The 25,649-nt window shown below is 52.1% G+C and overlaps 3 protein-coding genes across 6 annotated transcripts in view; 2 read left to right on the forward strand and 1 right to left on the reverse strand.

Moving 5' to 3' along the window:
* STYXL1 (serine/threonine/tyrosine interacting like 1) overlaps positions 1-8,278 on the forward strand; it is a 43,312-nt gene extending 35,034 nt beyond the window's left edge. For 3 of the 4 annotated variants that reach the window (XM_016199011.2, XM_016199010.2, XM_016199009.2), the window contains exons 8-9: positions 1,109-1,221; positions 6,667-8,269. In XM_016199011.2, coding sequence (XP_016054497.2) covers positions 1,109-1,221; positions 6,667-6,831 — 278 coding nt within the window. In that variant the 3' untranslated portion in view covers positions 6,832-8,269. Of the gene's footprint in view, positions 1-1,108; positions 1,222-6,666 lie in introns of all 4 variants that reach the window. The other variant, XM_016199012.2, reaches the window with a different exon arrangement.
* A 61-nt stretch (positions 8,279-8,339) lies between these two features.
* TMEM120A (transmembrane protein 120A) lies at positions 8,340-14,452 on the forward strand. The gene is made up of 12 exons (XM_016199007.2): positions 8,340-8,468; positions 10,190-10,308; positions 10,519-10,635; positions 12,625-12,684; positions 12,909-13,004; positions 13,080-13,169; positions 13,379-13,444; positions 13,552-13,613; positions 13,717-13,809; positions 13,951-14,015; positions 14,112-14,180; positions 14,258-14,452. The coding sequence occupies exons 1-12, from the start codon at positions 8,388-8,390 to the stop codon at positions 14,369-14,371; spliced, it is 1,032 nt and encodes a 343-aa protein (XP_016054493.1). The 5' UTR covers positions 8,340-8,387; the 3' UTR covers positions 14,372-14,452.
* Positions 14,453-14,750: 298 nt separating this feature from the next.
* POR (cytochrome p450 oxidoreductase) overlaps positions 14,751-25,649 on the reverse strand; it is a 64,040-nt gene continuing 53,141 nt past the window's right edge. The window contains exons 4-16 of the mRNA XM_016199005.2: positions 23,190-23,318; positions 21,872-22,021; positions 21,169-21,293; positions 20,631-20,720; positions 20,117-20,215; positions 18,913-19,029; positions 18,690-18,808; positions 16,651-16,832; positions 16,309-16,458; positions 15,743-16,013; positions 15,505-15,650; positions 15,339-15,424; positions 14,751-15,242 (exon numbers count right to left, since the gene is read on the reverse strand). Coding sequence (XP_016054491.1) covers positions 15,098-15,242; positions 15,339-15,424; positions 15,505-15,650; positions 15,743-16,013; positions 16,309-16,458; positions 16,651-16,832; positions 18,690-18,808; positions 18,913-19,029; positions 20,117-20,215; positions 20,631-20,720; positions 21,169-21,293; positions 21,872-22,021; positions 23,190-23,318 — 1,809 coding nt within the window. The 3' untranslated portion in view covers positions 14,751-15,097. The remainder of the gene's footprint in view (positions 15,243-15,338; positions 15,425-15,504; positions 15,651-15,742; positions 16,014-16,308; positions 16,459-16,650; positions 16,833-18,689; positions 18,809-18,912; positions 19,030-20,116; positions 20,216-20,630; positions 20,721-21,168; positions 21,294-21,871; positions 22,022-23,189; positions 23,319-25,649) is intronic.

Below are 25,649 nucleotides of genomic sequence, written 5' to 3' on the forward strand. Positions count from 1 at the left end.
CATCGCACACAGTAGTGCCCAACAGTGACTTCCCTCATTGAAGGTGGATTTTTCAGTCATTCCCAGGGCTCAGAATTGCCAAAGTTGAGTAAGATCCCTGGAGTGTGTGAGGTTGAGTCAGGTTAGAGGCCCCACCCCAGGACTGCCCACTTGGCACCAACTCAGCCTCCAGGCCGAGTGGCTGCACAGGGGGCCAGAGAATGGCATTTTGGCTCAAACATCTCTTATTTTCCCAGGATGTTGCAACTATCACTGAACTAGGAGCTGAGACTAAGACTTGCCACATGTCCCACCATAGTATGGCTGAGCTCTATTGCACAAAGAGTCCCCCTCTCCAGTCCCAGAGCTGGGTAGCTCTGGGCCAGTCCTTAACTGTTTGGTACCTCAGTTTCCTTATCCATATGATGAGTCAGTTGGCTTTAATCATCTCTGAGTCTCGCTCCAGCACTTGGAATGGTTATCTACAGTTCTTTGGGGTTAGGTGTTACCAAACCATCCTAGGATGCCAGCTTAGATTTCCTCCCTACCCCTCACTGGGTGAGACATACACACAGACTCAGCATCATTTTTAAGTATGCTTACAGCTGACATTTCTGTGCCAGGCACTGGGCTAAGCACAGCACAAAACCTTATGAGGTAGGCAGGCTACTGTTATTCTATTTTCCAGATGAGGAAACTGTGGCTAAGAGTAACATGCCCAAGTCCCATAACCAGTGAGTGGCAGAGTCAGGATTTGCACCCAGGCTACACTGCCTCTATTAGAACCACGTGCCCTTGGGGGGATGATCCTCCCATCCCTACCCAGGGAGTCCAACTGGTAGCCTCCTCATCTGAAAGCCTGGAGGGCCAAGAAAAGGCCTTTGCATGATAATGCTGAGTGCCCACATGTGATTCTCTTGGACTGCCAGCTAGGTCTGAGAATCCCCATTTGCCAGGTGATGAAACAGTGTCCTGGAGATGTCACGTGACTTGCCTAGGCCATGGTATGCTAGTTCTGAATCCACTCTTGGACCCACTGAAGCCAGTTATCTTACAGCAACTCAGATCCACAGAGAAGGGGGCACACACACCCCACCCATGCAAATATACCCCTTCCTTCCTCTTACAGATATCCACCTTGAACTTGGCTCTGTCATCCTGGTATTTTCCACCTTGGGCATCAGTCGCTGCTGTGCAGCCATGTTGGCCTACCTCATGCACCGGAATGAGCAGACCTTGAAGGTACGCATTCCTTGGTCTAGGCTCTGACCATAGCCTCCTCCATGAGGTGGGGTCTGAGCTGCATCTGGGAGAAATGACCCTGGTACTGCCTCAGGGCCCTAATTGGAGAATAAGAGGAGGAAGGGTCAGAGAGGCATGCTCTAAGTTCAGGGCTTTACCTAGTACACCACACCCAATGGCAAGGTCCCAACTGTCTGGGCTAGAGGTCTGAGGCTGGGCACATGGGACAGGCCCAGGGACTCAGGCTGGGCAAGGCTGCAGCTGACAGTACCTTCTGTATGTCCCTCACTGCCATTAGTCTGTCCATTAGAGTTTGTTCATGGTTCTCCAAGAGAAGTGTATTTTTGCTGTTGCTTGGAGTCTTAGAATTGTAGCGCTGGCACGGCCTCAGCTGGCACCCACTCCAACAATTCTTTTACCGTTGAGGGGAGCAGGGCCCAGAGAGGAGAAGGAAGGAGGGACCCTTCACAACAAACCTAGTAGGAACTCAGGGCTTCTGACTCTCAGGGCAGTGCTTCTGCACTGCCCCCAGCCCTAGGAGATCGCAGGCCTATCCTGAGGGGAGGGAGAGCCCAGCATGACAAAGCTCATGCATGATTTCAGAGGGCTTGGGTGGGACCTGAAAAGCTCCCACATTTGTCCAGGAGTGTGCTTGAAGGAACAAAGGATGACCGTGGTCAGAGCCCATTGCCAGTGGTTTTGGCTGTTGACCCAACATGCTGTTTGTGGGTGAAATTGCAGGCCAGAAATAGTCTTGGATATTCAGCAATTCCACTCCTAGGTATACACCCAAAAGAAATGAAAGCAGGGATGCTTGTACACCTATATTCATAGCAGCACTATTCACAACAGCCAAGAGGTGGAAGCAAACCAAGTGTTTGCTTGGATGAATGGATAAATAAAATGTGGTCTGTTCATACACTGGAATATTATTCAGCCTTAAACGGGAAGAGAATTTGGACATATGCTACAACATTGAGGACATTATGCTAAGTGAAATAAGACAGTCACAGAAGACCAAATTCTGTATGATTCCACTTAAATGAGATAATTAGAGAAGTCAGATTCATAGACACAGAAAGTAGAATGGTGGATGCCAGGGGCTAGGGGCAGGGGGCCATGGGGAGTTGTTTAATGGGCATGGAGTTTTAGTTTGGGAAGATGAAAATGTAGAGATAGATGCACAATATAGTGGCTGTACTTAATGCCATTGAACTGTATGTCTAAAAATGGTTAAAATGGTAAATTTGATGTTATGTGTATTTTACCACAATTAAAAAAAGAGAAGAGTCTGGATGCAGCATCAGAGGGCCTGGAGTGAGAGGCCCAGATGCCTGGGCACCCTCACCCTGGTGTCACTGTCTGCTTGAGGTGATGTTGCTAATATCTGGGGAAGGAGGCCTGTGCTGTTGTGCCAGTAGAGATGCCTCTCCAGCCCCCACCCAGTAATGGGCTCTATCCTTTGAGGGGCCTCTTCTTCACTGCCCTTTTGAGCTGGTATGGGGAGAAGGCAAAGAGCTGCCAGAAGGCAGGCCAAGCTCACCCACCTGCAGGGGGCTCAGGGAATTCTAGGACTTGAGCTCCCCTGGAGTTTGAATGGGGCCAGTCTGTGAGTATCAGCAAGCCCTGCGCTGCTGTGATCCCTGGTGTTCTCATTGCTTACAGGGAGGCTTGGGTACAAGAAGGTCTTTGGAGCCTTCCAACTTTAACATTTAGTAATGTGTCCTAACTCCGACAAGCAAATCACAGTCATCTCTCTGGCCACATCAATGCAGGTGTCACAGCTACTTCTAGAGCCAGCCAGGGTGAGAGCAAAGAGAGGAGTCCCCTCACCCACTTGGTTCCTCTAAGTTCTCCAGCAGCAAGGGCCAGGTCCCCTCAGTGATGTGGCACATGCAGGCCTGCACCTGACCTTTACTGCAGAGAGATGCACAGCTCCAGCAGTGAGGGTAAGGGCATCTGGGCATGGTTGTTCTGGTCGGTGGATAGACAGGCACTTGGGCACCTGAGGTCCAGACAATTCCGGTCTCAGGAGAAACCCTTGTTCTCCCTTCCTGGAGCAGCAATCTTCATCCCATCTGCAAAGAAGTCCTGTTGTGGGCGATTCTGTGCAGAGATGCCGTCTAGATAACTCTTGGCCACAAATGTACTGCTCCCAGAACTGTGGGCAGGAAGCACTGCTGCTGTTGCCTTGCTGGGTCCTCTCCAAACTGAGTGAGTCCTGGGGTGGTGGTTAGCTTCTCTTGCTACCAATCAAGTGGACCTGGGCTCAGCTCCGCTGCTGCCTGAGGTCTAGAGAGATGTGCGTGCCTCCCGTTGTCTGTGTGGTCCTGGGCTTCCTCCTCAGTGCATTGGGGAGGCTGTGTCCCTGGCTGCTGTCAGTTCAACTGTGGTAGTCAGAACCCACAGGACTGGCAAGAAGAGCGTGGGCCAGTCTTCAGCAGCATACAGCTTCCTGGGCTTGTGGTCCCAGCTCAGCTTCTTGGGGCACCAAGGACAAGAGTGGGAAGTTGAAGAGTGAGCTGGAAAGAACCTAGCACCCAGAGCCACTCCTGCCTGTCCTGGGCTTTCAAAGCTTTGGCGCAAGGTTGTGTGGGATCCCAGAGCCAGCAAGCCCTTAAGAAATCAATTTCAGTGCCTTTTAACTGCTGGGAGTAGCTTTGGCCCTTAAAGATCTTCAGAGAAAAACAAAAACCAAGTCCTGAGGCACTATAATAGCTTACATTGGCAGAGTCTTCCCCCACGCAAGGCTATTTTAAGTACTTTATGTGTAATGAAAACACAATGACCCCATGGCCTGTTATTACCCCCATTTTGCAGGAGGCATATAGAGGCTGGGTATGCCCCACAGCTCTAAGTGGCAGAGCTGGAATTCAAAGCCAGCTGGAGAATCTGGGCTTTTTTTTTTTTTAATCCTCACCTGAGGATATGTTTTATTAATTTTTAGAGAGAGAGAAACATTGAGTGTATGCCCAGACTGGGTATCGAACCCGCTACCTATGTGCCCTGACTGAGAATTGAACCCACAACCTTTTGGAGTATGGGATGATGCTCCAACCAACTGAGCCATCCAGCCAGGGTGGGAATCTAGGCTTTTAATAAGCCACCGAGATGACAGGGAGGGCACTGGCCTTGCAGTCTAAAGAATAGTGCACTGCTCCTTACCAAGAGCTACCTGGACATGCCCCTTCACCTTTCTGTCCCCTCGGTAGACAGAATAAGGCCTGTCTTTCCAGCTTGCTGCATTTGCTGTGAGGCTCAGCAGATACATTGTGAGCTGGAAACAGAGTGTGTTGGTGGGTGTGGGGAGCTGTGGTTATGGTTGGTCCTCAAGGGCCTGTTCTGACTCGGTCAGGACTTTAACTGCACAGCTCTGACCCTGGTATCACTGTGTTTTATTTTTAAGTTGTGACAAAACATAGGTAACACAAAATTTACCATTTTAACATGTTCAAGTGTACAGTTAAGGAGTGTTAAGTATATTCACATTGTTGTGCAACCTATCCCCAGAACTTTTTCATCCTACAACACTGAAACTCTATACTCACTAAACAATAATCCCCCATTCCTCTTTCCCCCCAGCCCCTGGCAACCACCATTCTTCTTTGTCTCTATTTTGACTATTCTAGGTACCCCATATAAATGGAGTCATACAATATTTGTTCTTTCGTGACTGGCTCGTTTTACTTAGCATAATGTCTTTAGGGTTCATCCATGTTGTAGCATATATCAGAATTTCCTTTTTGTTAAAGATTAAATAATATTCTATGGTATGTAGAATTCACCAGTGAACCTATCTGGGCCTGGTGTTTTCTGTTGTGGAAGATTTTTTTTTTATTGATTCAACTTCTTTAGTAGATACATAGAGTTGTTCAGGTTGTTTGGGTTTTGGTAGATTGTGCCTTTCAAGGAATTGGTCTATTTCATCTAGACTGTATGTGAGCATAGAGCTGTTCATAGTATTCTTTTATTATCCTTTTCATGTCCATGGGATCTGTATTGATTCCCCCTTTTTTATTTCTGATATTAGTTATTTGTATCTCCTCTCTTTTCTTAGTTAGCCTGGCAAAGGTCTATTGATTTTATTGATCTTTTCTAAGAACCAGCTTTTGGTTTTATTGAATTTCTCTGTTGATTTCTTATTTTCAATTTTATTGATTTCTGCTCCAATTTTTATTATTTCTTTTGCTTACTTTGGATTTAATTTATTCTTGTATTTTTAGTTTCCTAAGATGGAAACTTAGACTATAGATTTAGATGAACATTCATCTTGGTGAATGTTCCATGTGAGCTTGAGAAGAATGTGTATAGTGTATTATGTTGTTGATTGAAGTATTCTATAGATATCAATTATATCCAGTTAATTAATGGTGTTATTGTGTTCTACTATAGCCTTACTGATTTTCTGCATGTTAGATCTGTCCATTACTGACAGAGAGGTAATGAATTCTCCAACTGTAATAGTGGATTCATCTATTTCTCCTTGTAGTTCTATCAGTTTTTGCCTCACATATATTGATGCTGTGCTAGGTGCATACCATTGCAGGTGTAAGCCACATTTTGTTTATCTATTCATCTGTTATGGACACTTGGGTTACTTTCAAACCTTTTGTTTACTGTGAACAATATAATTCCATTGTACATACAGTTGACCCCTGAACAACATGGGTTTGAACTCTGTGAATAAGTGGACCCCAGTAGTTCAAACCCATATTCTTCAAGGATCAACTGTATATTCCATCTGCAGTTGGGGATCCGTGTATGTGGAGGGTCAACTTAACTTATATGTGGATTTTCAACTGTAGATTGACCTCCTAACCCTCGCATTGTTCAAGGGTCAATTGTATACACCATATTTGTTTATCCATTCATCTGTTGATGGACATTTGGGTTTCTTTCACTTTTGCACTATTTTGAATAATGCTGCTATGGACATGGGTGTGCAGATATCTCTTTGAGACCCTGCTTGTCACTTTCCTACCTGTAATAACCATTTCTACATTTTAGGGAAGATGCCTGAAAGAAGGCAGCTTTGATTTTCCTTCTCTAGAAAATTTGTCCACAGTTCTCTTCCCCTTTCCATTAATTTATCCACTCACAATGCAAACCTTTGTTGAGGCTGCAATGTGTGCCAGGCATGGTCATGGTGCTTTCTTGCTCATGAGAGGTTTCATGTATGTTATCTCAACCTTCACAGAAGCCTCTGAAATAAGAATGATTCCTGTCTCTATATTCAGCAACAGAGAAGCAGAGGGGCTTGCCCAAGGCAGAGCCAGCTCCTGTGACTCCTTTGCCTAATGTATTAACCCCTGCTATGTGTGTCCAGCCCTTAAGCCATGTTGCTGGCCCATGGGCAAATGCCTCCTGTCCCTCCTGAGCTGGCTGTGATCTAAGTGGAAAGGGCCCAGGTCCAACTCTGAAGTCTTTCTCTCCTTACATTTACAGAGGTCCTGGGCCTTCGTCAAGAAGTGCAAAAACAACATGCGTCCAAATCGGGCCTTGGTGGCTCAGCTGTCAGATTGGGAGTCAATTGTTCTCGGAGACTTTGCCACAGATATCACAGCTGTTCTCAGAGACTTTTCCACAGTTATCTCGGATCCACATTACTGATCTTTGTGGCCCAGCTATGGGTCCTAAAGAACTTTGCTTGGGAGTTTCTTGTGGGTAGTGGGTCAGGATGTGTAACCAGGTTGGTGTGAAAGAAAGCCTTTGCTACCTGGAACCTCGTTAGCTTCCTGCATTGGCTCTTCCCAAGCTCCTCATTCACACCACATAGCAGGTGCACTCTGCTCAAACTCAGTGAGCACTCCCATCCCTGGGTCATCCTGGACCACCTCCACTACACTCCTGAGGCTGCCTCTGGAAGAGCATCTAGCTGCCAGAGCAGCTGCCTCATATGCTCCCCATGACTTGGACCCTTTGAAGGTTGCCTGGGGGGAGCTCCTGGGGTCTCCTCTGCCAGTGTTGGATCATAGGGTGTGTCACAATGCCCACCCATGGGCACAGATTCCCCAGTCCTAGAGATGCCAAGCCCAGGTTCCAGGCTCCACAGCTGAGAGGCTCCTGGCACAAGGGTACACCTTTGTCTCATCCCCTGTCCCAGCATGCCCCACCACTCCACCATCACTTGTGCAAATTTCCTTTCCTTCCTCCCACTCATTTCTGCCTACCTGTGTTCACCAAGAAGAGATTCCTAGCCCTCCCATCTTCCATACCCAGTCTTCTGTAAATTCCTCAGGGCTTAAAGGGAGTTTTCTTCAAAATGCACAGTTGAGCCCTGGCAGCGCTCACAGAACAAGCCTGGAGTCAGGAGCGGGCACAGACAAGACTGATAAGGAATTTGGGATTTTCATCAATTGTTCATTCAGCAAATATTCCTTGCCACTTGGGCGGGCAGGGGACATAGAGATGAACGCCATCTCATCTCTGCAGAAGGTTGGAGGTCCCGCCTACCCCTAGCAAGCCTAAGCCCTCAAGGAGTGGGGGAAGGACTTCTCCGGGTCACGCAGGTTTTAGGATCTTAGCTGGAACACATCCTGGGATGGCTGCCAAGCGATGGCTCTGTCGTTAGGGACCACCTGGTAGGCAGGGCAGAGCCTTTGGAAAATTTTCAGCAGGGACATGGTGGCCTTGTGTTTTAGGAAGAGTAGCTGTGTGAATGGACAGTAGCCGAGAGCCTGGAGGCAGGGAGACAGTGAGGAGGCTGCGGTAAAAATCCAAGCAAGGTAAGAGGTTCAGAATGCCCTCCGCGCAGAGGCACAACTTCCCAAGAACGAAAGTGTTCAAGGCAGGCTTCACCTCTCTGGGCTTTGGTTTAACCTCCAGCACGACGGGCGAAGGCACTGCTGGCCGCACCATGCGGTTGGCACAACTAGTGAGGCCAACGTGGGGCCGCCACCGGCCCAGCCCCAGTCCAGGTCCGGAGTCGCTGGGTGAACTCAGGGTGCGCTTAGTCCCGCCCAGACTCCGCCCTGGGCCCGGATTGGCTGGTGTAGGGGCGGGGCCAACGCGGTCTCTGCTGCAGGCCCTTTTCCCATTGGTGAGCGCAGCGGCGCGAGCCCGGAAGCGGACGGGGGCGGAGGCGGTGGAGGCTGAGGCGCCTCCGCCGGCCGGGGTTGCGGCGGCGTCCTCTAGCCTCGGCACATCTGGCGCGAGGCCTGGCAGCCATGCGTCCCACGCCCCCGGGCCCGCTGGGCGACTGCCTGCGGGACTGGGAGGAGCTGCAGCAGGATTTCCAGAGCATCCAGGTGAGCGCCAATGCGGGCGCCCATTGGCCTCGAGCCCGGTCTGTTTGGCTCAGGGTCATGGGTCGGGCCGCTCTGTGTCAGGCAGCGGGGAACTCGAGGTCAGGAGTTGGGGACCCTGGCATAGTTTCCAAGGGTGGCGATGCCCCGGGTCCCGGTGTCCCAGTTGTACTCTCTTCTCGGCCTCATGTCAGTATCTGACGGAGGCACACTTCGCCCGCGCGGCCGCCGAGACCCGGGGGTACCCCACTGCGCCTGCCGGACCTAGGGCCTCCCGGGAGGGCCTCAGAAAGAGGCCCCGACCCCGACCTCGCTTTCTTACAGGAGAGTGGCCGCTTAAGTCAGAGCCGGCCGGGCCCAGTCTTGAGTCAGTCACTCGCCAAACATGCTGTGGGCGCCGGCCCGTCCGGAGCTGCAAGTAGTGCGGTCCCGCCCTCCGGGCAGCGAGGCTGGACTGAGTCCACCTGGGTGCACCCTGAGAGGCAGCCGGGCTTGGGCCAGGGGAAGTGCTGTTTAGGTGAAGTCTCTTGCCTGGATGGAGGCGGGGCCGATCCAGGGTGAAGGACAGCGTCCACGAAGACAGGCAGGCCCATGTGGCTGCTGCAAAGAGAGGGGAGAGGTGGGTGGGCCAGACCCTTCAGGGGTCCTCATGGGCCTGGCTGGGATTAGCGTCTCTGAGACCAGTGGGAAGCCACTGGAGGAATTGGCTGGCTCTGGCTTGTATGGGCCGCTGTACTGTGGGGAGTGCAGGGAGGACGAGGCCTCCTCCCGCCCGCCCGGGAGAGGTGGGGGCTGGACTAGGGCAGAGGTGGAAGGGGCTGGGTTCTGAGGGGGCGTGGTGGCCCCTCCTCAGCATGAGTAACAATACCCAGAGTGGGTAGAGCTCAAGAAAGCTGGGCTTTTGATTAGGCCTTTGCCTCTCCTGGACTGGTTCCAGTCTCTTCCTGTCCACATTGAAGCCTATCTGCCCCGTCGCCAACCATACCTGCTGCCATTAGTGCTTCTTCCTAGAGACCTGAGCAGAGCAGCTCTAGTCACCCAGCCCAGTCACCACTGTCCTGGCCTCAGCCCCTGCCTGGCTTTCCTCATATTGCCCCTTGCCCAATCTTCAGGCTGCTGCTTCTCTATACTCACCCTCCAGGACAAAGTGCTCTGGGAAGCTTTGGGCCAAAGGTACTGGGGGAGGGGTATGGGACTGGTCTTATAGTAAGAGGTCCAAGGGCTGAAGCCTGATGACCTTTAACCTGGGAGGAAGATGCTGGGAGTGCCAGAGCAGAAGGCATCTTGAACATCCTCAGCTCCCCATGTACATGTAGGCTGGATAGGCAGGAGCATCTGCGAGAGCCAGGGGTGTCTTAAGGCAGACTTCTTGTTCCAGAAGGTAGACCCGTAGGCCTAGAATCCAGGCTCAGGGTGGGACAGAGAGGGGGTGTAAACAACTAGTAGATGAGCTTAGACTGAAAAACCTTCAGGGAACTAGCCTGTTTCTGAAAGAGGGGTGTCATGGGTGCTTCTGGGCTTACAGGAAGAACCCTATCTCCTTGCCTGCCTTGAGGAGAGAGCAACCTTAGGGAGTTCCCTGGGCTAGCACAGCTGGCTACCTCATTTCCTGCTGAGACCCTTCCAAGGAGCCCTGGAAGAATCCATGCCCCGCTCTCTGCCCAGCTGGCTCTGGCTCAATGGCCCTCCAACCAGTCTGACCCTTCCCTCATCCTGGTCCTCAGGAGACCCACCGGCTATACCGCCTGAAGCTGGAGGAGCTGACCAAGCTGCAGAACAATTGTACCAGCTCTATCACTCGGCAGAAGAAGAAGCTCCAGGATCTGGCCCTCGTCCTTAAGAAGTTAGGACCACCCTCCCCATGGCCCCCCATGGCCCCTCAGCATTGGTCTGGGGATGGGTATCTGACCTGGTGGGGTAGAGGGCTGGTGCTGACTCTGGGAGTGTCCTTGGCATGGCTCTTCCCCTCTCTGAGCCATGTTAGCCCTCCTGCCCCACAGGTGTCAGTATAATACTCCTGTTCTGACTCTGGCTTCTTTGTTCCCACTTGCAGATGCAAACCTTCCCTCCCAGTAGGAGTTGAGGAGGCTTCGAAGGAGCTGGAGAACCAGATCAAGGAACGTCAAGGCCTCTTTTTCGATATGGAGGCTTATTTGCCCAAGAAGAATGGGTGAGACCCCTCCCCCAAATTCAGTTCACAGCCACTCCTGGGAGAGATGCCTGAAGTGCACTTTTCCTCTGTTTGATCATTTGGTCAGCAGATGTTCCCTGGGCCCATTCTGGGCTGAGCAGCCAGGCACCCTCAGGGGAGCAGTCTATCTCAGGGGTGCATCTGAGTAACAGTGACAGCTCACTGAGATTGGGTGCTTTGTGGTAGAATTACAGGGTACAGGGGAGTAAGGGAGGCCTCTAATCCATCCCTGGAGGTCAGTGAGAGCCTCCTGGAGTAAATAAGGCCTGAACAGAGTTATAAAGGATGAAGGAGTGAGCCAGGCCAACTCAGGAAGGCAGTAACAGCAGGTGTCGGAGGTGAGAGGTCATGATGAGATCACAGGGGAGCCAGGCTGCAGAGCCCACCTTCGGCCCAGTAGGCAGGTCAGGTAAGTATGCACTTCCACAATCAAGGAGGAGGAGCAAGTGCAGTGCAGAACCCTGGACTTAGTGAAAAAAAAATCCAGTAGAGATGTCAAGTAGCTAGACAGCTGGGAGAGAGCATGTTCCAGAAGGCAAAGTAGGAAGGAGCAACCAGCAGCCTCAGATCAGATGGCCTCAGGGGTCAAATGCAGTAATGAAGGGGAAATGTTTCCTGGAAGTTAGGGTGACCTTGGAGAGAACTACTTCACAGCATGGTATGGGTGGAAGTTGATACTGGGAATGACAGAAGAGCTGAGGAAACAGCCAAGTTTAGGCTACACTTCAGAAGTTTGGCTGTGAATGGAAAGAGAAACTAGTACCTAGAATTTAGCTTGAGGGTTGGGGGTAGGGGTGGCTTTTGCTTGAGTGTATGTGTAACTTTGAACATAGGACAGACTTGAGTATATCTACCTGCTGAGAGGTGAGGCCAGCAGATGGAGGAGACCCAGAAAAGGGGTACCAAGTGTTGGAAGAAAAACTCCTGGGGAGATGGAGAGGGCTGGGCATGGGCCCCTGTTGTTTGGGATGGAAGGGGGTGCAGAGATGAGGGTGACAGTGCAGGCAAGAGAGATGTCAAGTGCCAGGAAATGTTAGGAGACAGGATGGAGGGTTTGGGGAAAGAGTGTTTGTTGAGGCCACTGGAATGGGATAGGGAGCCTGTGGTGGTACTGAGAGGCAGTCTGGTCCAAGTCCCCACTATGCCCTTTAATCTCTTCACAGTCTTGGGCAAGTCCCTTAACCACTCTGAGCTCATCCATATGGCTTGAATGTGAACAAGAGCCCATGTATGGGTGTAGCTGCTTAGTACACTACTGTGACTCTGGTCACCTCTTGAGGTTTCCCTGGCAGAGAAGGACAAGATAAGTTCAGCTGGTGGGTGTGATGGCAGTGCCAGGAGCTGAAAGCTACAGGTTGACAAGAAAGTAGTTGACATGTAAAGGAGGGCTTGGGGACTTAGCTGGCTCAGGAAAGAGGTTCAGGTTCAACAGGGCCTGGGAGCCTCAGTGTGGGGAGGGTCCATGTGGTGAAACAGGCTGGGAGGCTGGACACTCAAGATGCTCTGGGTTGGAAGGAGATCCTGGTTTGGTTGTGGGTTGCTGCAGTGGACTTGGGGCTGCAGGTTCTAGAAAGTAGCAGAAACTATAGGGTAGGTGATAGATGGTGATAGGTGGTGATTGAGTCTACTGCCCAGGCCCATAGGGGTGATCTGAGATGTGGGCAAGGCTTCCATGGGGTAGAAGAGCCAGGCTGCTCTTGAGGTCCCGAGGTGGGTGACAATGACAAAGGAGGGAGGGAATGTTAGTTTACCTTGGAGCAGTGTTTAGGAGTAGGCAGGAAGAAAGGCTGGGCATCAGTTTCCTGTGGAGCTGGTCTGCAGCATCCCAAGGTCAGAGCCCTAAGCCAAGGCCATTGGAAGGCTGAGTGAGCCAGATACTGGCCTGGCCCACTCAGGGCTCTGTGCCCTTTAGCTTAGCTTTCCTTTCAGTCAGGGCCTTTTCTCACCCTGTCTCTCTCCCTTCTCTAGGTTGTACCTGAGCCTGGTTCTGGGCAACGTCAATGTGACACTTCTGAGCAAGCAGGCTAAGTAATTGGTTATTGTGGGCTGGTTCTCTCTCTACCCTCCTGGGGCCTTTCCACTCTGCCCCAACTTCCCTGGCTGAGCCTTGCGGTTCAGGGGCTACTCTCCCATGCTGGCCCCATGCCACACATGCAGGTGTGCCTGGAGCAGGTGCCTCCCTCCTCAGGCAGAGGTGAGGGTGGTCCCAGCAGCATCCCTGCCTGACCCATGAGTGTGTGTGCCCACCCCAGGTTTGCCTACAAAGACGAGTATGAGAAGTTCAAGCTCTACCTCACCATCATCCTCATCCTCATCTCCTTCACCTGCCGCTTTCTCCTCAACTCCAGGTGGGTGTCCTGCTGCTCAGGGCCAGACCTTGTTTTCTCCTGGCTCCAGCACTAACCCTGTGTCCCCCTCTGCAGAGTGACAGACGCCGCCTTCAACTTCCTGCTGGTCTGGTATTACTGCACCCTGACCATCCGAGAGAGCATCCTCATCAACAATGGCTCCAGGTGGGCAAGGGCCTGACCCCAGCTACTGAGGGAGTGGGGGAGGGGGCACAGGACCTACCCTAGAAAGTGGGGTGGTGGTGCCACAGCCCTCTGAGAAGCAGAAACTCGGCTGGGGTAGTGGTTTCTTCCCACCTCAGACAGCTCTCTGTCCCCAAGCACCAATCCTGGGGGCTAAGGGTTACAGGAGTGACAGCAGCTTCCTGATACAGGATCAAAGGCTGGTGGGTTTTCCATCATTATGTGTCCACATTCCTGTCGGGAGTCATGCTGACATGGTAAGTGGCCCAGCTTGGCTTCCAGGGTCTTGGGGAGGCAGGGGAGCCCAGATTGGAAGTCTTGGTATCCCCAAGCTCCCCACCCCTCCCTCTGCTTTCTGCCTTAGGCCTGATGGCCTCATGTATCAGAAGTTCCGGAACCAATTCCTGTCCTTCTCCATGTACCAGAGTGAGTGTCTCAGAGGTCCCTGTTTAGCTCAGGACTTGCCCAAGGGGAAAGGTGGGGAAAGGACTTGGGGCTCCAGCCCAGTCCTGATACCCCCCACCCCCAGGCTTTGTGCAGTTCCTCCAGTATTACTACCAGAGTGGCTGTCTGTATCGCCTTCGGGCCCTGGGTGAGAGGCACACCATGGATCTAACTGTGGGTGAGTTGGGTGTGGTCCCTCCACTGTGGATCATGACCAGGGAGCTGGGAAGGAGAAGTCCTTTCCTTTCAACCTAATTCTGAGTGATGGTGCCTCTCTCCATCACTGGTTATTCTATGTACTGCCCCTTTTCCCTCACAGAGGGCTTCCAGTCCTGGATGTGGCGGGGCCTCACCTTCCTGCTACCCTTTCTTTTCTTTGGACATGTAAGTGGTATCTGTGTCCCTATCCATCTGGCTGTGCAGCCCCTGCTCTGGCTCGAGCAGGGACTGCATTCTATGTGAAATCCCCCTCCCTCCCAGTTCTGGCAGCTTTTTAATGCGCTGACATTGTTCAGCTTGGCCCGGGATCCTGAGTGCAAGGAGTGGCAGGTGAGCCGGGGCCCCTGGAAAGAACACTGGGAGGGCCAGGGGTTTGGCCCCTGTCCTAATCCTGATTCCTCCCCCAGGTGCTTATGTGCGGCCTCCCCTTCCTCCTCCTCTTCCTTGGCAATTTCTTCACCACCTTGCGGGTTGTGCACCAGAAATTCCACAGTCAGCGGCACAGGAGCAAGAAAGATTGAGGCTGGGTCTCTGCCCACCGGCCCGGAAGGGGCTTCTGTACCCCATGTGTTGTTTGAGGGGGTGGGGACTCCCTCGTCCAGAAGGTCTTTTCTGCTCTCCCTGGGTTTTGTGGGCTCTGTGGGCCCCAAAGGTTACACTGGAGAAGACCTGGGCCTGTGTCCTAGCCTGTGGGGAGCTGGGGGCCAGTGGCCTCAATAAAGGAACAGAGGCACAGAGGTGGCTCAAGGTGTGTGGTCTCCTGAGGGTAAGGCAGGGGCCTGGTGGTGCTCTGTCCTGCCACAGCACAGGTTCTTGGGGCTCCTGAGTTGGTCTCTCTGGTGTCTCAGTTAAGTAGACCCAGGTGGAGGCCCGAGATCTGTTTGAGGAACTTCAGGCAAATACAGAAAACAACTTTATTCCAAGAGCCAGAGGTTATTTAAAATTATTTACATTCATTGAAAATCACGTGGAGGGGCCAAGCCCCCTGCTCAGATGAGAGAAGATCCCCTTCTGTACAGCCACTGGAGGCCTGAGATGTTCACAAAGTGAGGGCCTGGTCACCCTGGGCCATGTGTCCTGTGGCCAGGGGGCTCTGGAGGGCACATCTTGGGCCAAGTGCAGTCTTTGTCACAGTCTGCATCCTGGGATGGCCCAGCAGAACCCATCCAGGAAACTGGCAGAAGGGGAGGAAAGTGATTATTACATGGGGAAGCAAGTCTATAGGGCATGAGGGCAGAGCAGGGCTTCTAGCTCCACACATCCAGGGAATATCGGCCCTTGGTCATCAGTTTCTTGATGTAGTCCACGGCCTGGGTGTGCTCCATGGGCCCCAGCTCAGACACGATGTCGTAGAAGGTGTTCTGCACGTCCCTTGCCATGTTCCGAGCATCCCTGTGGGGAGGAAGAAGGTGGTACTGGGGGCTGGGCAAGGAGTGTCCCCATGGGCAGACAGAGGCTCACCCCTCCCACTCCTCTGCCCTTGCTCACCCACAGACGTAGATGTGGGCGCCCCCTTCATGGATCAGCTTCCACAGGTGCTCCTTGTCCCTCTTCAGTAAGTGCTGGACATAGACCTGAGGGCAGAGGGTGGTGCTGGTGAGGAGGCCAGTCTCGAAGCCCTCCACCCTGCCAGAGCCACCTGCCCCTTCCTTACCTTGTGGGACTGCTCCCGGGAAAATGCCACATTGAGCTGGGTGAGGGAGCCCTCTTTGTGGAACTGGGCCAGCTCCTCACGGTACAGGTAGTCCTCGTCAGAGCGGCGGCAGCCATAGTAGAGCAGCGTCTCACCTACCTCCTTACCTGGTGGGAGAGTGGCCAGGGTGAGTGTGGAACCTGTCCCTTCCCTGCCCCTTCCCCACTCCCCCCACACCCACCTGGGCCCACACATTTACCCTGCTGCTGTAGCCAGGCCCGTTCCTGAATGAAGCCTATGAAGGGGGCGACCCCAGTGCCGGGGCCCACCATGATGACAGGTGTGGTGGCCTTGAAGGGCAGGCGGAACTGGGACTTGCGTACAAACATGGGTACCAGGGCCCGTCGGCCGTTCTCCCCTGTTGGCTCCTTGGCCCGAAGCCAGCTGGTGGCCACACCCTTGTTGATTCGGCCAGACTTGGTTTCATATTCCACAGCCACGGCACAGATATGCACAGAGTTGGGGTGGACCTGGTGGAGGGCAGGAGAGCTTAGCAGTGGTGCCCGAGGCGCCTTCCTGCCACCAGCCATCACATGAACTGCCTTGGCACGGAGTTCCTGCTCAGGGCTTCTTCATACCCCTCATGGTGCCCAACCCTCAAAAGCTCCTTTTCAGCAGCGTGCAATCTTACAGCCAGCTTCCTGAATATACTGCCCAGTGAATCGAGTGAACTGTCCCAGGAGTTTGGGTCAGAGCTGGGCTGCGCTCAGGGCTCCCATGCACCCCAGAGAAGCCAATGCTCAGAGTTGCCCGGCCTCCCCCCACCTTGGAGGAAGAAGCGATGGAATAGTAGCGCGCTTGCAGCCGAGGCAGCAGCTCACACAGGTGGTCGATGGGGGGCCGCAGGGATGGGTAGTCCTGCAGGATGGCTAGGATGTGCCTCCGAGCCTCTACCACCCAGCTCAGGTACAGCTCCTGGGGAAAACAGAACTTGGGGTGAGACACGAGTGAGGGGACACAGTGGTTCCAGGGGACAGGGCTGAATTTGGACTGAAGCCACTTAGAGAGTGACTGGGTGGAGTGGCCTAGGGGATACTAGATGGGAGCTGCAGCCCAGGGCTGAAGTGGTGGCAGTCTGGGTGCTGGGGGTGAGAGCGGCAGGCTCACCTTGCCCTCACCCGAGGAGGAGGCCATCTTGCGCAGGTGTTCCTGCTCCGAGGGATCCGAGGCATACTGCGCCAGCTCGTAGAGCACATTGGTGCGCGGTGGGTTGGTGATGTCTAAATAGTAGGTGAGGGCTGTGCGGTACGAGGTGGGGCAGGGGAATGGGTGCTTCTTGTTGGATTCCTCTGCAAGGACAGAGAAGGCAGGATTTGGTGAGTGGGGTGCCATGGGAAGGAGGGGAGGGAAAAGGCTGCTATGCAGGAAGCAGGGAGCCCAGCTGGCACTGGAAGCAAGGACAGCTCTGTGGTGCTTCCTTTGCCCCAGGGCTGAGCCTCAGGCTTTCAGCCAGCCTCAAGCTTCAGGCTAGACAGGTAGTACTCATCGGAGGTGGGGTCTTGCTGGGGAAGGCCTGGCACTCACTGTTGCCACTCCAAGAGTCTGAGTCCCTAAGTAGCTCAGAGGGCTGCAGAGGCAGGGGCTCCCCCAGTGTGGCCTGCCTGCCTGTGGGCTGGGCCTGGTCTGTGGGGACCCCAGGCTCATGACCATGAGATGCCAACACTGGGGCTTTCAGCTGTGATGGCAGGACCCCTTCAGGTCAGTTTTTATGCTTGGGCAAACGCCCCACCGCCAGCCCTTGCTGCAGCTTTCTGCTGCCACTAGTCAGTGGGCCAGGTTTACTGACTTCCTCCCTCCAGTTAGGCTAGAGCAGGACAGAGAGCAGGGCCCAGCTTGGGAGCTGCCAAAAAGCATCTCCCCCTCTTAGAGGCATGACTGTGGGGGTGTTTATGCCTGTGCAGATGAACCTCTGCAGAACTGCCCAGAGGGTTGCTGAGGACACACAGCAGGCCTGGTGCAGGAAGGGCTCAGCATTTTAGGGTTTTGGGCCTATTTTTTGGGGGGTTTTGAACTCCTTACTAAAGCATAACCTATATGAAGTATACAAGTTATGCGTGTATAGCTTAATGGATTTTCGCAAACTGAACATCCTTGTGTATCCAGCACCCAGATCAAAAAGCTGGGTGTTCCCAGTACCCTAGAGCCCTCTGTGCTGAGCCTGGAAACGGCTCAGGCTTCACACTACAGGGAAGGGCTGTGTGAGTGCATCTTTTCTAAAGCTACACATCTGCCTTGGGGAGTTCTGAGATTCTGCACCTCTTTCTGAACAGCTCTCAGCAGTAAAGGGCCCCCCACAGGGGGTAAGATTCTCCTAGGGGGAGAGTGAGAACACCACAATCTTCCCAGCAAGGTGTCATCTCTGATTGTAGAGGAACATGCCCCACAGAACGAGAGACCAACCCAGTACGTGTCCACTGTGCCTCCACTGCTGGCATGACTAATATAAAGCAGCCCCCTTTCATGCTATTCCTTTCAAGGGCTGATTCTGGAGCTGGTGAGAAGGAGCAGCCAGGCTAGGATGACCAAGGATGAGAAGGAGTAGGGCACCGCCAGGTAGGGCTGGGCCCAGGTGGGTGGTCAGTGGGGGATGCCAAGGGGTCACAGCAAGAAGCCAGAGCCAGGCAGTCCTTTGAAGCCTTGGGAAAATCCTGTACCATATTTAGTGCCTCTTGCATTCTGTGCACCCTGAATGGACCTGGAGGGCTATTGCGGTTACTGACTTTGATCCCTGAATTTACAGGTGTGGAGACACAGGCCCTGGAGCAGGAGGAAGGCAGCCCCAGGCCCTCAGTGGCCAGTCATGGTAGAGCCAGGCCTGAGACCAGGGCCCTGGCCTGCAGTACCCTCTTCACAAGACATAGGCACTAGTTAGGCACCCGCCCCCGAAAAGGCTATGTCAGTGAGGGGATGGAGGGAACACCAAGGTAGAGGGTCAGAACCTATAGCTACTTTTGTTCCCTGCCCCCCCAGTTTGATACAGGACCAGTAACTGTGGCATGTCGGGTATAAGGGTCCTCTCAGGTACCAGGGCTTCAGGCCTAAGCAGCTTAACCTACGGGCCTTGCCAAGGGACCTATTCCTGCCAGCTGCTTCAGGCCCAGACAGGCAAGGGGGGGTATGGAAGTGGCCTTGATTCTAGAACTCACCATCAAGATTGTTCAGGGACATGACAACATCCAGGTCAGCACCCAGGATCTCACCAATCTGGTTAACCAGGGAAGAGTCATTGGCTGGATAAACAGCTACATGGTCACCAGATTCATACCTAGGGGAGAGATGTAAGGCTCAGAAGGAGAGTGGGAGGCCTCTGTACCTGGATCAGGAGGCCTTGAGTGAAGGTGTGGGAGAGGGGGTGGCAGTAGCTGGTACCTGATTTTGGAATCTGAGATGTCTAATTCCAGGTGCATGAGGTGTCGCTCAGTTCCCTGGTTCAGCTTCCGGTTGGTGGTGACGACAGCCAAGAATGGATTCTTGGCATCAAAGGGGCTGGGTGGGGAGGAGAGCAGCTCAGTGATTGGCCAGGTCTTCAGTCTGAATCTCCCTGCCCCAAAGGGACCCTTCTGGTTTCACAGAACACAGAGAACCTCAGAGCTGGCCTCCAAGGGCCATGAGGAAACCTCTCTAATTATGTAAAGGGTACTCCAAGCCTGATCCTATGTAGTGCTCCTGACAACTCCACAAAGTGAGCACAGCTAGGTTATCAATGTCTCCATTTACAGATATGGAAACTGAGGTTGGGCCCTAAAAACCTGCGAGACCCTCCACACTGAATCCATTGGTGAGCTGAGTGCAAAGGAGGACTGGGCTCTTAAAGGTGGCTTCCCAAGACAGAAAAGGTGCTTGGGTCCCTGAGTGACTGTGTGGAGCAGAGCTGCTTCACCCAACGTGCCCTAGTACAACATGAATAGGAGATAAACTTTTATTCCGTAAAGTCACTAAAATGTTGGGGCTTCCTGTTACAGTAGGACTCCAGCAGGGCTGACTATAACAGAGCTACTGGTCTTGAATCCTGGTGGTACAAGGATTTCCTGGGCGGCTCCAGGAGGAATCTGGACAGCACGTGGGTGGAAGGCAAATCAGGGGCCCAAGAGAGGAATATTATATTTTTCGACACAAAGTCCAAATATTGAGGGAAAATTTAAGGAAATATGCTTTTTTGCCAAAGTTCAACCTAGAACTTGCTATGTCCTGGCTTAAGAACTGGTATATACCTCCCACCTCAGGATATTTACAGAGCAAAATGTCAGAGCAAATTAAATACAAACTGAGCAAGTACCAGTTTCTCAGAGGCTGTGCCCTGGACTGAGGGACCACTGGGTGGGGAGGGGTCCTGAGAACCCTGAACATGGAACAGCCTCCTGTCACTGCTCTCTCTAGGCCTCGTACCCTCCCCTGCTGTGCGGCAGAGATCCCCACCTATGCCCACTTCTGGAAAAGTGTGGAGATAAGGACAACCCACAGGATGGGTCTGCGGGGATACACAGGACTACCAGTTGTTTCCTGTCCCCAGGTGTCTGACACAGGGGTGTGCCAAGGGCCACAGGGCCTGGCCGGAACCATGCTCTCCACTCACGGTTTCTGGTTCTCGTAGCTCTTCAGGCGGCCCATCTCACCCATGTACACTCTGGCCATGTCTATGTCTGTGTGGACCACAAGCTCATACTGGCGAATGCTGGAAAGGGAAGACCAAGGATGAGGCTGCGGGTTGGTGGGGATAGGAGGCTGCAGGGGTCAGTCCCAAGACAGGAGGGAAGCTGCACCAGGGAATGAAACTGTCAGTGAAACAATACATGAGGGTCCAGACTGGACATAAGAGGTGGGAGGGAGCCAACACAGAGCTGGGGAAGGGTTGGTGCAGCCTGGGGTTCAGCAGGCTTCCAAATAGTTCTGTGAGAAAGTAAGGAAGGCCTGTCACTTCAGGCAAAGCCCAGCGCCTTAGCCTGGGACCTGGAACCCTCCCTGTATCTGACTGAGTGTGCACCAGCCTCTCTTTCTCGAGTCCCACTTCCACCCCACCAGGCCAGGTCTCCCACCCTCAGGAGGCACTCACCCACCGCCCCCAGCCCAATCTATGGGCACACACCTACCTAGACTCTTCTCCAGTGGCTTCCACCCCAAAGTGCTCGCACACAGCTGGCCAAAACTGCTCTCGCCATGTAATGAAATCCTCCTCCAGGCTGGGGAGAGGACGTAATGAGCTAGGCCCCAGGCCACCCAGTCATGGCAATGAGACCCTGTAATGGGTGACCTTCTACAACAACCTGGGCTCTCTCCCCAGCAGCCCCAAGAGCTTGAGGGCTCATTTCAAGAGGCTCACCCAGTGATGTAACCCAAGGCATCAGGAAGTGTCTAGAGTATCTGTGCTAAGTGTGGGCAGCTTCTATCTGAGCTGGGAAAACCAGGAAGATGGGGAAAAGCAAAAAAAGCCCACTCAGTGGGGGCTGGGGGTGGGCAGCTCCCTTCCCTCCTGTGTCACAGAATTTCAGCAGAAAGCACAGCTTTGCACTGTCCTCATGTGCCACAGCCAACCCCTAACCCTGAGGGCTCCTGACACCTGACAGCTGGAGTAGGGGGCTCCGGGGAAGGGGGGGGGGCAGCATGCAAGGTTGGGTCTGGGGCACTCACTTCCCATCATCGTCGCCCATCCCCAGCTCAAAGATCCGCTGGGCACCAAGCTGCTCTAGCCGTTTGTCCACATACTTGCCCATGGCATTGAAGTGCTCATAGGTCTTGTTCCCAAGGCCAAACACCTGTGTGGACAGAGGGGCGGGTCTGAGGCCTGGCCAGTAGTCAGGGATGGGTTTCCCTATAGGGCTCGCCAAGCCGCTGGGCAGCACTGTGAAGTGGGCCACCTTTGGCCCCTGGAAGTGGCTTTGTTTCAGTGACCTGCAGACCAGGACCCCTGCATAGCCAGCCTCTAAGCCTCAACCTTGGGCAGCCAGTGGGGGCAATTCACCCTCCCCACCAGGCTCCTTGCCCAGCCAAATCTTGGTCAACCAGCCACACCTTTCTTGTCTTTAGTCTCCAGCAACAAATGCCCCATGGAGCAAAGTGGGGCTGGGGACACAGGAGAAGCTCTCTTAGTGCTGGGGTTAAGGGTGGAAGAGGGGTTTGTTCCATTGTCCCATGAGCAGCCTTCCCTGGGGCTCCCTGCCATGAGCTACTGGCCAGCCTCCTCCTGCCCTGTCCTGACACCTCGGCCTGCTCTCGCTGATCAGAACGAAGTGAAACCTCTTAGACATGGGAGTCCAAAGGTCCAGAGGAGGTACTGCAGGCTGCCACCTGGGAGCCCATAGGGAGCCACTGGAGGAAAGACTGGGTGACTCACCGCATACTTGACTCCAGAGAGGTCAACATCCGTCTCCTGGAGCCAGTCGTAGAAGTCCTGAGCATTGTCAGTGGGGTCACCCTCGCCATAGGTGGCCATGCAGAACACTGCCAGGGAGTTCTCTATCTCTGGCAGGCTGCCCAGGTCGGCCTGGAGAGACAAGGGGAAGGCCCAGCGACCATGACTCAGCCTGCTTGAGGTCACGTCTGTACCTGATGGGGTGCAGGCAAGCGAGTCCAGGGGTTGCATGGAGGAGGTGCACTTACAGAGGAAAGGGTGTTGACAGGCACAAACAGGTTGGATTCCAGGCCACCAGCTGGCACTCAGAAGGTGGTTCCCTGTGCATCAGCCCTGGGCACCACCGTGAACCTCACTGTCACTCAAAGTCCCTGGAGCACAGCAGGACCTAGGCTCTCCCTAATTCCTAGCCCAATGTTCACTGACTCCAAACCCCGGTCTGGGGACAGGTAGTAGTGTCTGTCCCCAAGACTGAAGGCAGGGCGTGGAGAGGGTGCAGGGACAGTTTGGTTTGGGAGATGAGACGCATGTGCAGGAAGCAGCTGGCACTCAGCAGAGAGTGGTTCTGAGGGAAGGAACATTTGTTGTGTTGTTGGAGCTGCAGGAGCAGCCGGGCAATGAGTGGCAATGACCCCCAAAGGGGAGAAGCAGAAAGACAACATTCCTCATGTGTAGAGGCAAGGAAGGTCCACAGGGACGGGGGTGCTCGGCCAGGGGATTAGAGCCCAGATTCCCCCTCAATCTGGCTCTTCTGCTGCTGCAGTTTGGGCAGTGGGGTATTCAGATGGAAACTCCATTTTCATTTTTAAAGCCACACTCAATCCACTTCTGCTAGCACCCATCTAGCATTTGTAAAGCCCACTGCGCAGAGTACGAAAGGCTGAGCATGAGCAGTGCTGGGAGCTCACACGTGCACACCTGAGCCAGGTGTTCTTTTTTCTTTTTTACCTTTTTATTGAATTTATTGGGGGTGACTCTGGTTAATAAAATTATATAGGTTTCAGATGTACAATTCTATATACATCATCTGTATATTGTATTATGTCCACCACCCCAAGTCAAGTCTCCTTCCATCACCATTTATCACCCCATACCCTCTTCTACCCCCACTCACCCGTCAGGTGTTCTTAATGTCCTTAAAACTGGGGTCACCTGGACGTCAGTACAAATGATAGGAGACATCCATTCCTGTCTGTCCCTTTGGCTAACTCAACCCTTTAAGCATCTCCATGATCCAGAGTTCTTCCTTAATGCTGCTGGAAGAGCTGGGAGGAAGGGCCAGGGTGCAGTGAGAGCTCACCAAGTCATACTCCTCGGGGTCTGCTGACATGCCCCGCATTCCGTAGCGCTGGGCGTCCTTGGACAAGCGGTTGGAAAACTCCTCAGCAGTCCCCGTCTGGGAGCCGTAGAACACGATGACATTCCTGCCCTAGGGAAGGCCAGATACGCAGGGTCAGTGACAGCACAGGCTTCACCAGGGACTCCAGGTGACCACAGGGGCAGATGGGGCAGGTGGGGCACCTCAAGGGCACCCTTCTTCTGTCCTGCTACAAGTCTTTTTGTAACTCATTCTGGGGCTAGGATCTCACTGCCACAGCTCTGGTGGTGGATGTGGGCAAAGGCCACCCAGATGACTCCAGTCATCAAGGTAATCTCACACAGCTGCTCAAGATAACACTTTGGACAGATTTTTAAATGACATGCAAAAAACACAACATAATGTTCAGTAAAAAAAGATGACTAAACAGTATGTATAGTATAATCCAATTTTGTTATATACCCACACCCACATATATGTGTATGTGTGTATATATGTTTATGTTTTGTTTATATACATACATGCACAAAAGAAAAAGACTGGCAAGAAATATACCAAGAGTCTTCAAATGGGGAATTATGGGTGTCTTTTGGGTGATTATAAAAATAATACATATTTATGAAAAGGTAGACAATAGGGAAAAGTACCATATGGATTGGCTCACACGCTCTTCATACCACCCTCCTACTGTGCCTTCTACAGCAGCTACTGAAAAAGTGCCAACTCTGTTCCCCACATTCCCCTGCAGCTAGGGATGCAGCAATCTGGAAAGTGGAAGTGAGACACAGGCCACCCTCTGGTCCCCTTATGTAGACATGAGGTTTCCCTGCAGTGGTATCCAGTGCCCAGTCTCTAGAATGGTCTCTGGTTTTTGCACCTAGCCCCAACTGACACAGGTACAAAGGAAATAAAACATATGGATTACAATTGGTTTAAAGTCTTCTCATACCTTTTACATTTCCTGAATTTTCTACAAATCAATTAAAATGGTATTTTTAAAATAATCACTACAAAAACTACTGAATAAAGGAGGAAATGCTTATGATACCAGGTTAAGGGACCTAAACAAGATATAAATTAGCAGCTAAATATTTATGGTAGCATCAAAATATATAAAGCACCTAGAAATAAACCTTGTAAGAAGCCCTCAAGAAGCTATTGAGTGATAAAGGACTCAACCAAATGGAAAGGTTCTGTGATTTCGGAGAAGAGAACTCAACATACAAGATGTCAGTTCTTCCTATACTAATACAGAAATGTAACCTGATCCTACTAAACATCATAACATATGTTTTTTCTTCAGTAAATTGATTTTCTAAAAGTCCTGTGGAAAAATAAATATGACTCCATCCATGGGAACATTATTTGGCAATAAAAAGGAATGAAATGCAGCCCTCACCACTTTGGCTCAATGATTAGAGTGTCGGCCAGAGGACTGAAGGGTCCTTGGTTGGATTACAGTCAAGCGCATGTACCTCAGGTGCAGGCTCGATCCCCTGCCTGGGGCCCCGGGCGTGTGCAGGAGGCAACCAATCAATGTTTCTCTCCCACATTGATGTTTCTCTCTTTCTCTCTTTCTCTTTCTCTCTCTCTCTCCCACTCTCTCTGAAAAGCAATGGAAAAAATATCCTCAGGTGAGGATTTAAAAAAAAAAGAATGAAGTGCTGATACATGCTACACATGGATGAACCTTGAAGACATTATACTAAGTGAAAGATGCCAACACAATAGGTCATATGATTCCATTTATATGAAATGTCCAGAATAGCCAACTCTATAGAGACAGAAAGCAGATTAACCATCGCTTGGGGCTGAGGGTGGAGGAAGGAATGGGGAGTGACTGTCAGTGGGTATGGGGTTTCTTTGAGGGTGATGAAAATGTTCTAAAATTGAATGTAGTGATGGTTTGGATAATTCTGTGAATATACTAAAAAACACCAAAAGTGTACACTTTAAATGGGTGAACTGTATGGATGTGAATTATATCTCAATAAAACTGTTACCCAAAAAATAGAAGTGATGGGAAGGGGCGGGGAAGTGCCTAGCACTACCAGATATTAAAACAAGGTATAAAATCTCAATAATTAAAACAGTATGATACTGTACATACCCAGATAGATCAAAGTATAAGAATAGGAAAATACAGAAATAGACCCCAAAACCCATGGGAATTATGTATATGATAAAACCAGTGGAGAAAAGACAGACTCTATTACATGGAATTTAGAATGTGTAAAAAAAATAGTAGTGTTGAAGCCATACCTTACTTCTTAGGCCAGGATAAAGTCCCAGCAGACTGGATTTTAAATATGAAAAAGGAAACCATAAAAGTACTGGAAGAAAACATGAAAAAATTCCTTTATCTTTTTTTAATTTTTTATTTCTAATCCTCATCCTAGGATATTTTTTCCATTGATTTTCAGAGAGACTGGAAGGGCGGGA

The sequence above is a fragment of the Miniopterus natalensis genome, chromosome 3 (assembly GCF_054644295.1).
Source record: "Miniopterus natalensis isolate mMinNat1 chromosome 3, mMinNat1.hap1, whole genome shotgun sequence".
Classification (NCBI taxonomy): Eukaryota; Metazoa; Chordata; class Mammalia; order Chiroptera; family Miniopteridae; genus Miniopterus; species Miniopterus natalensis.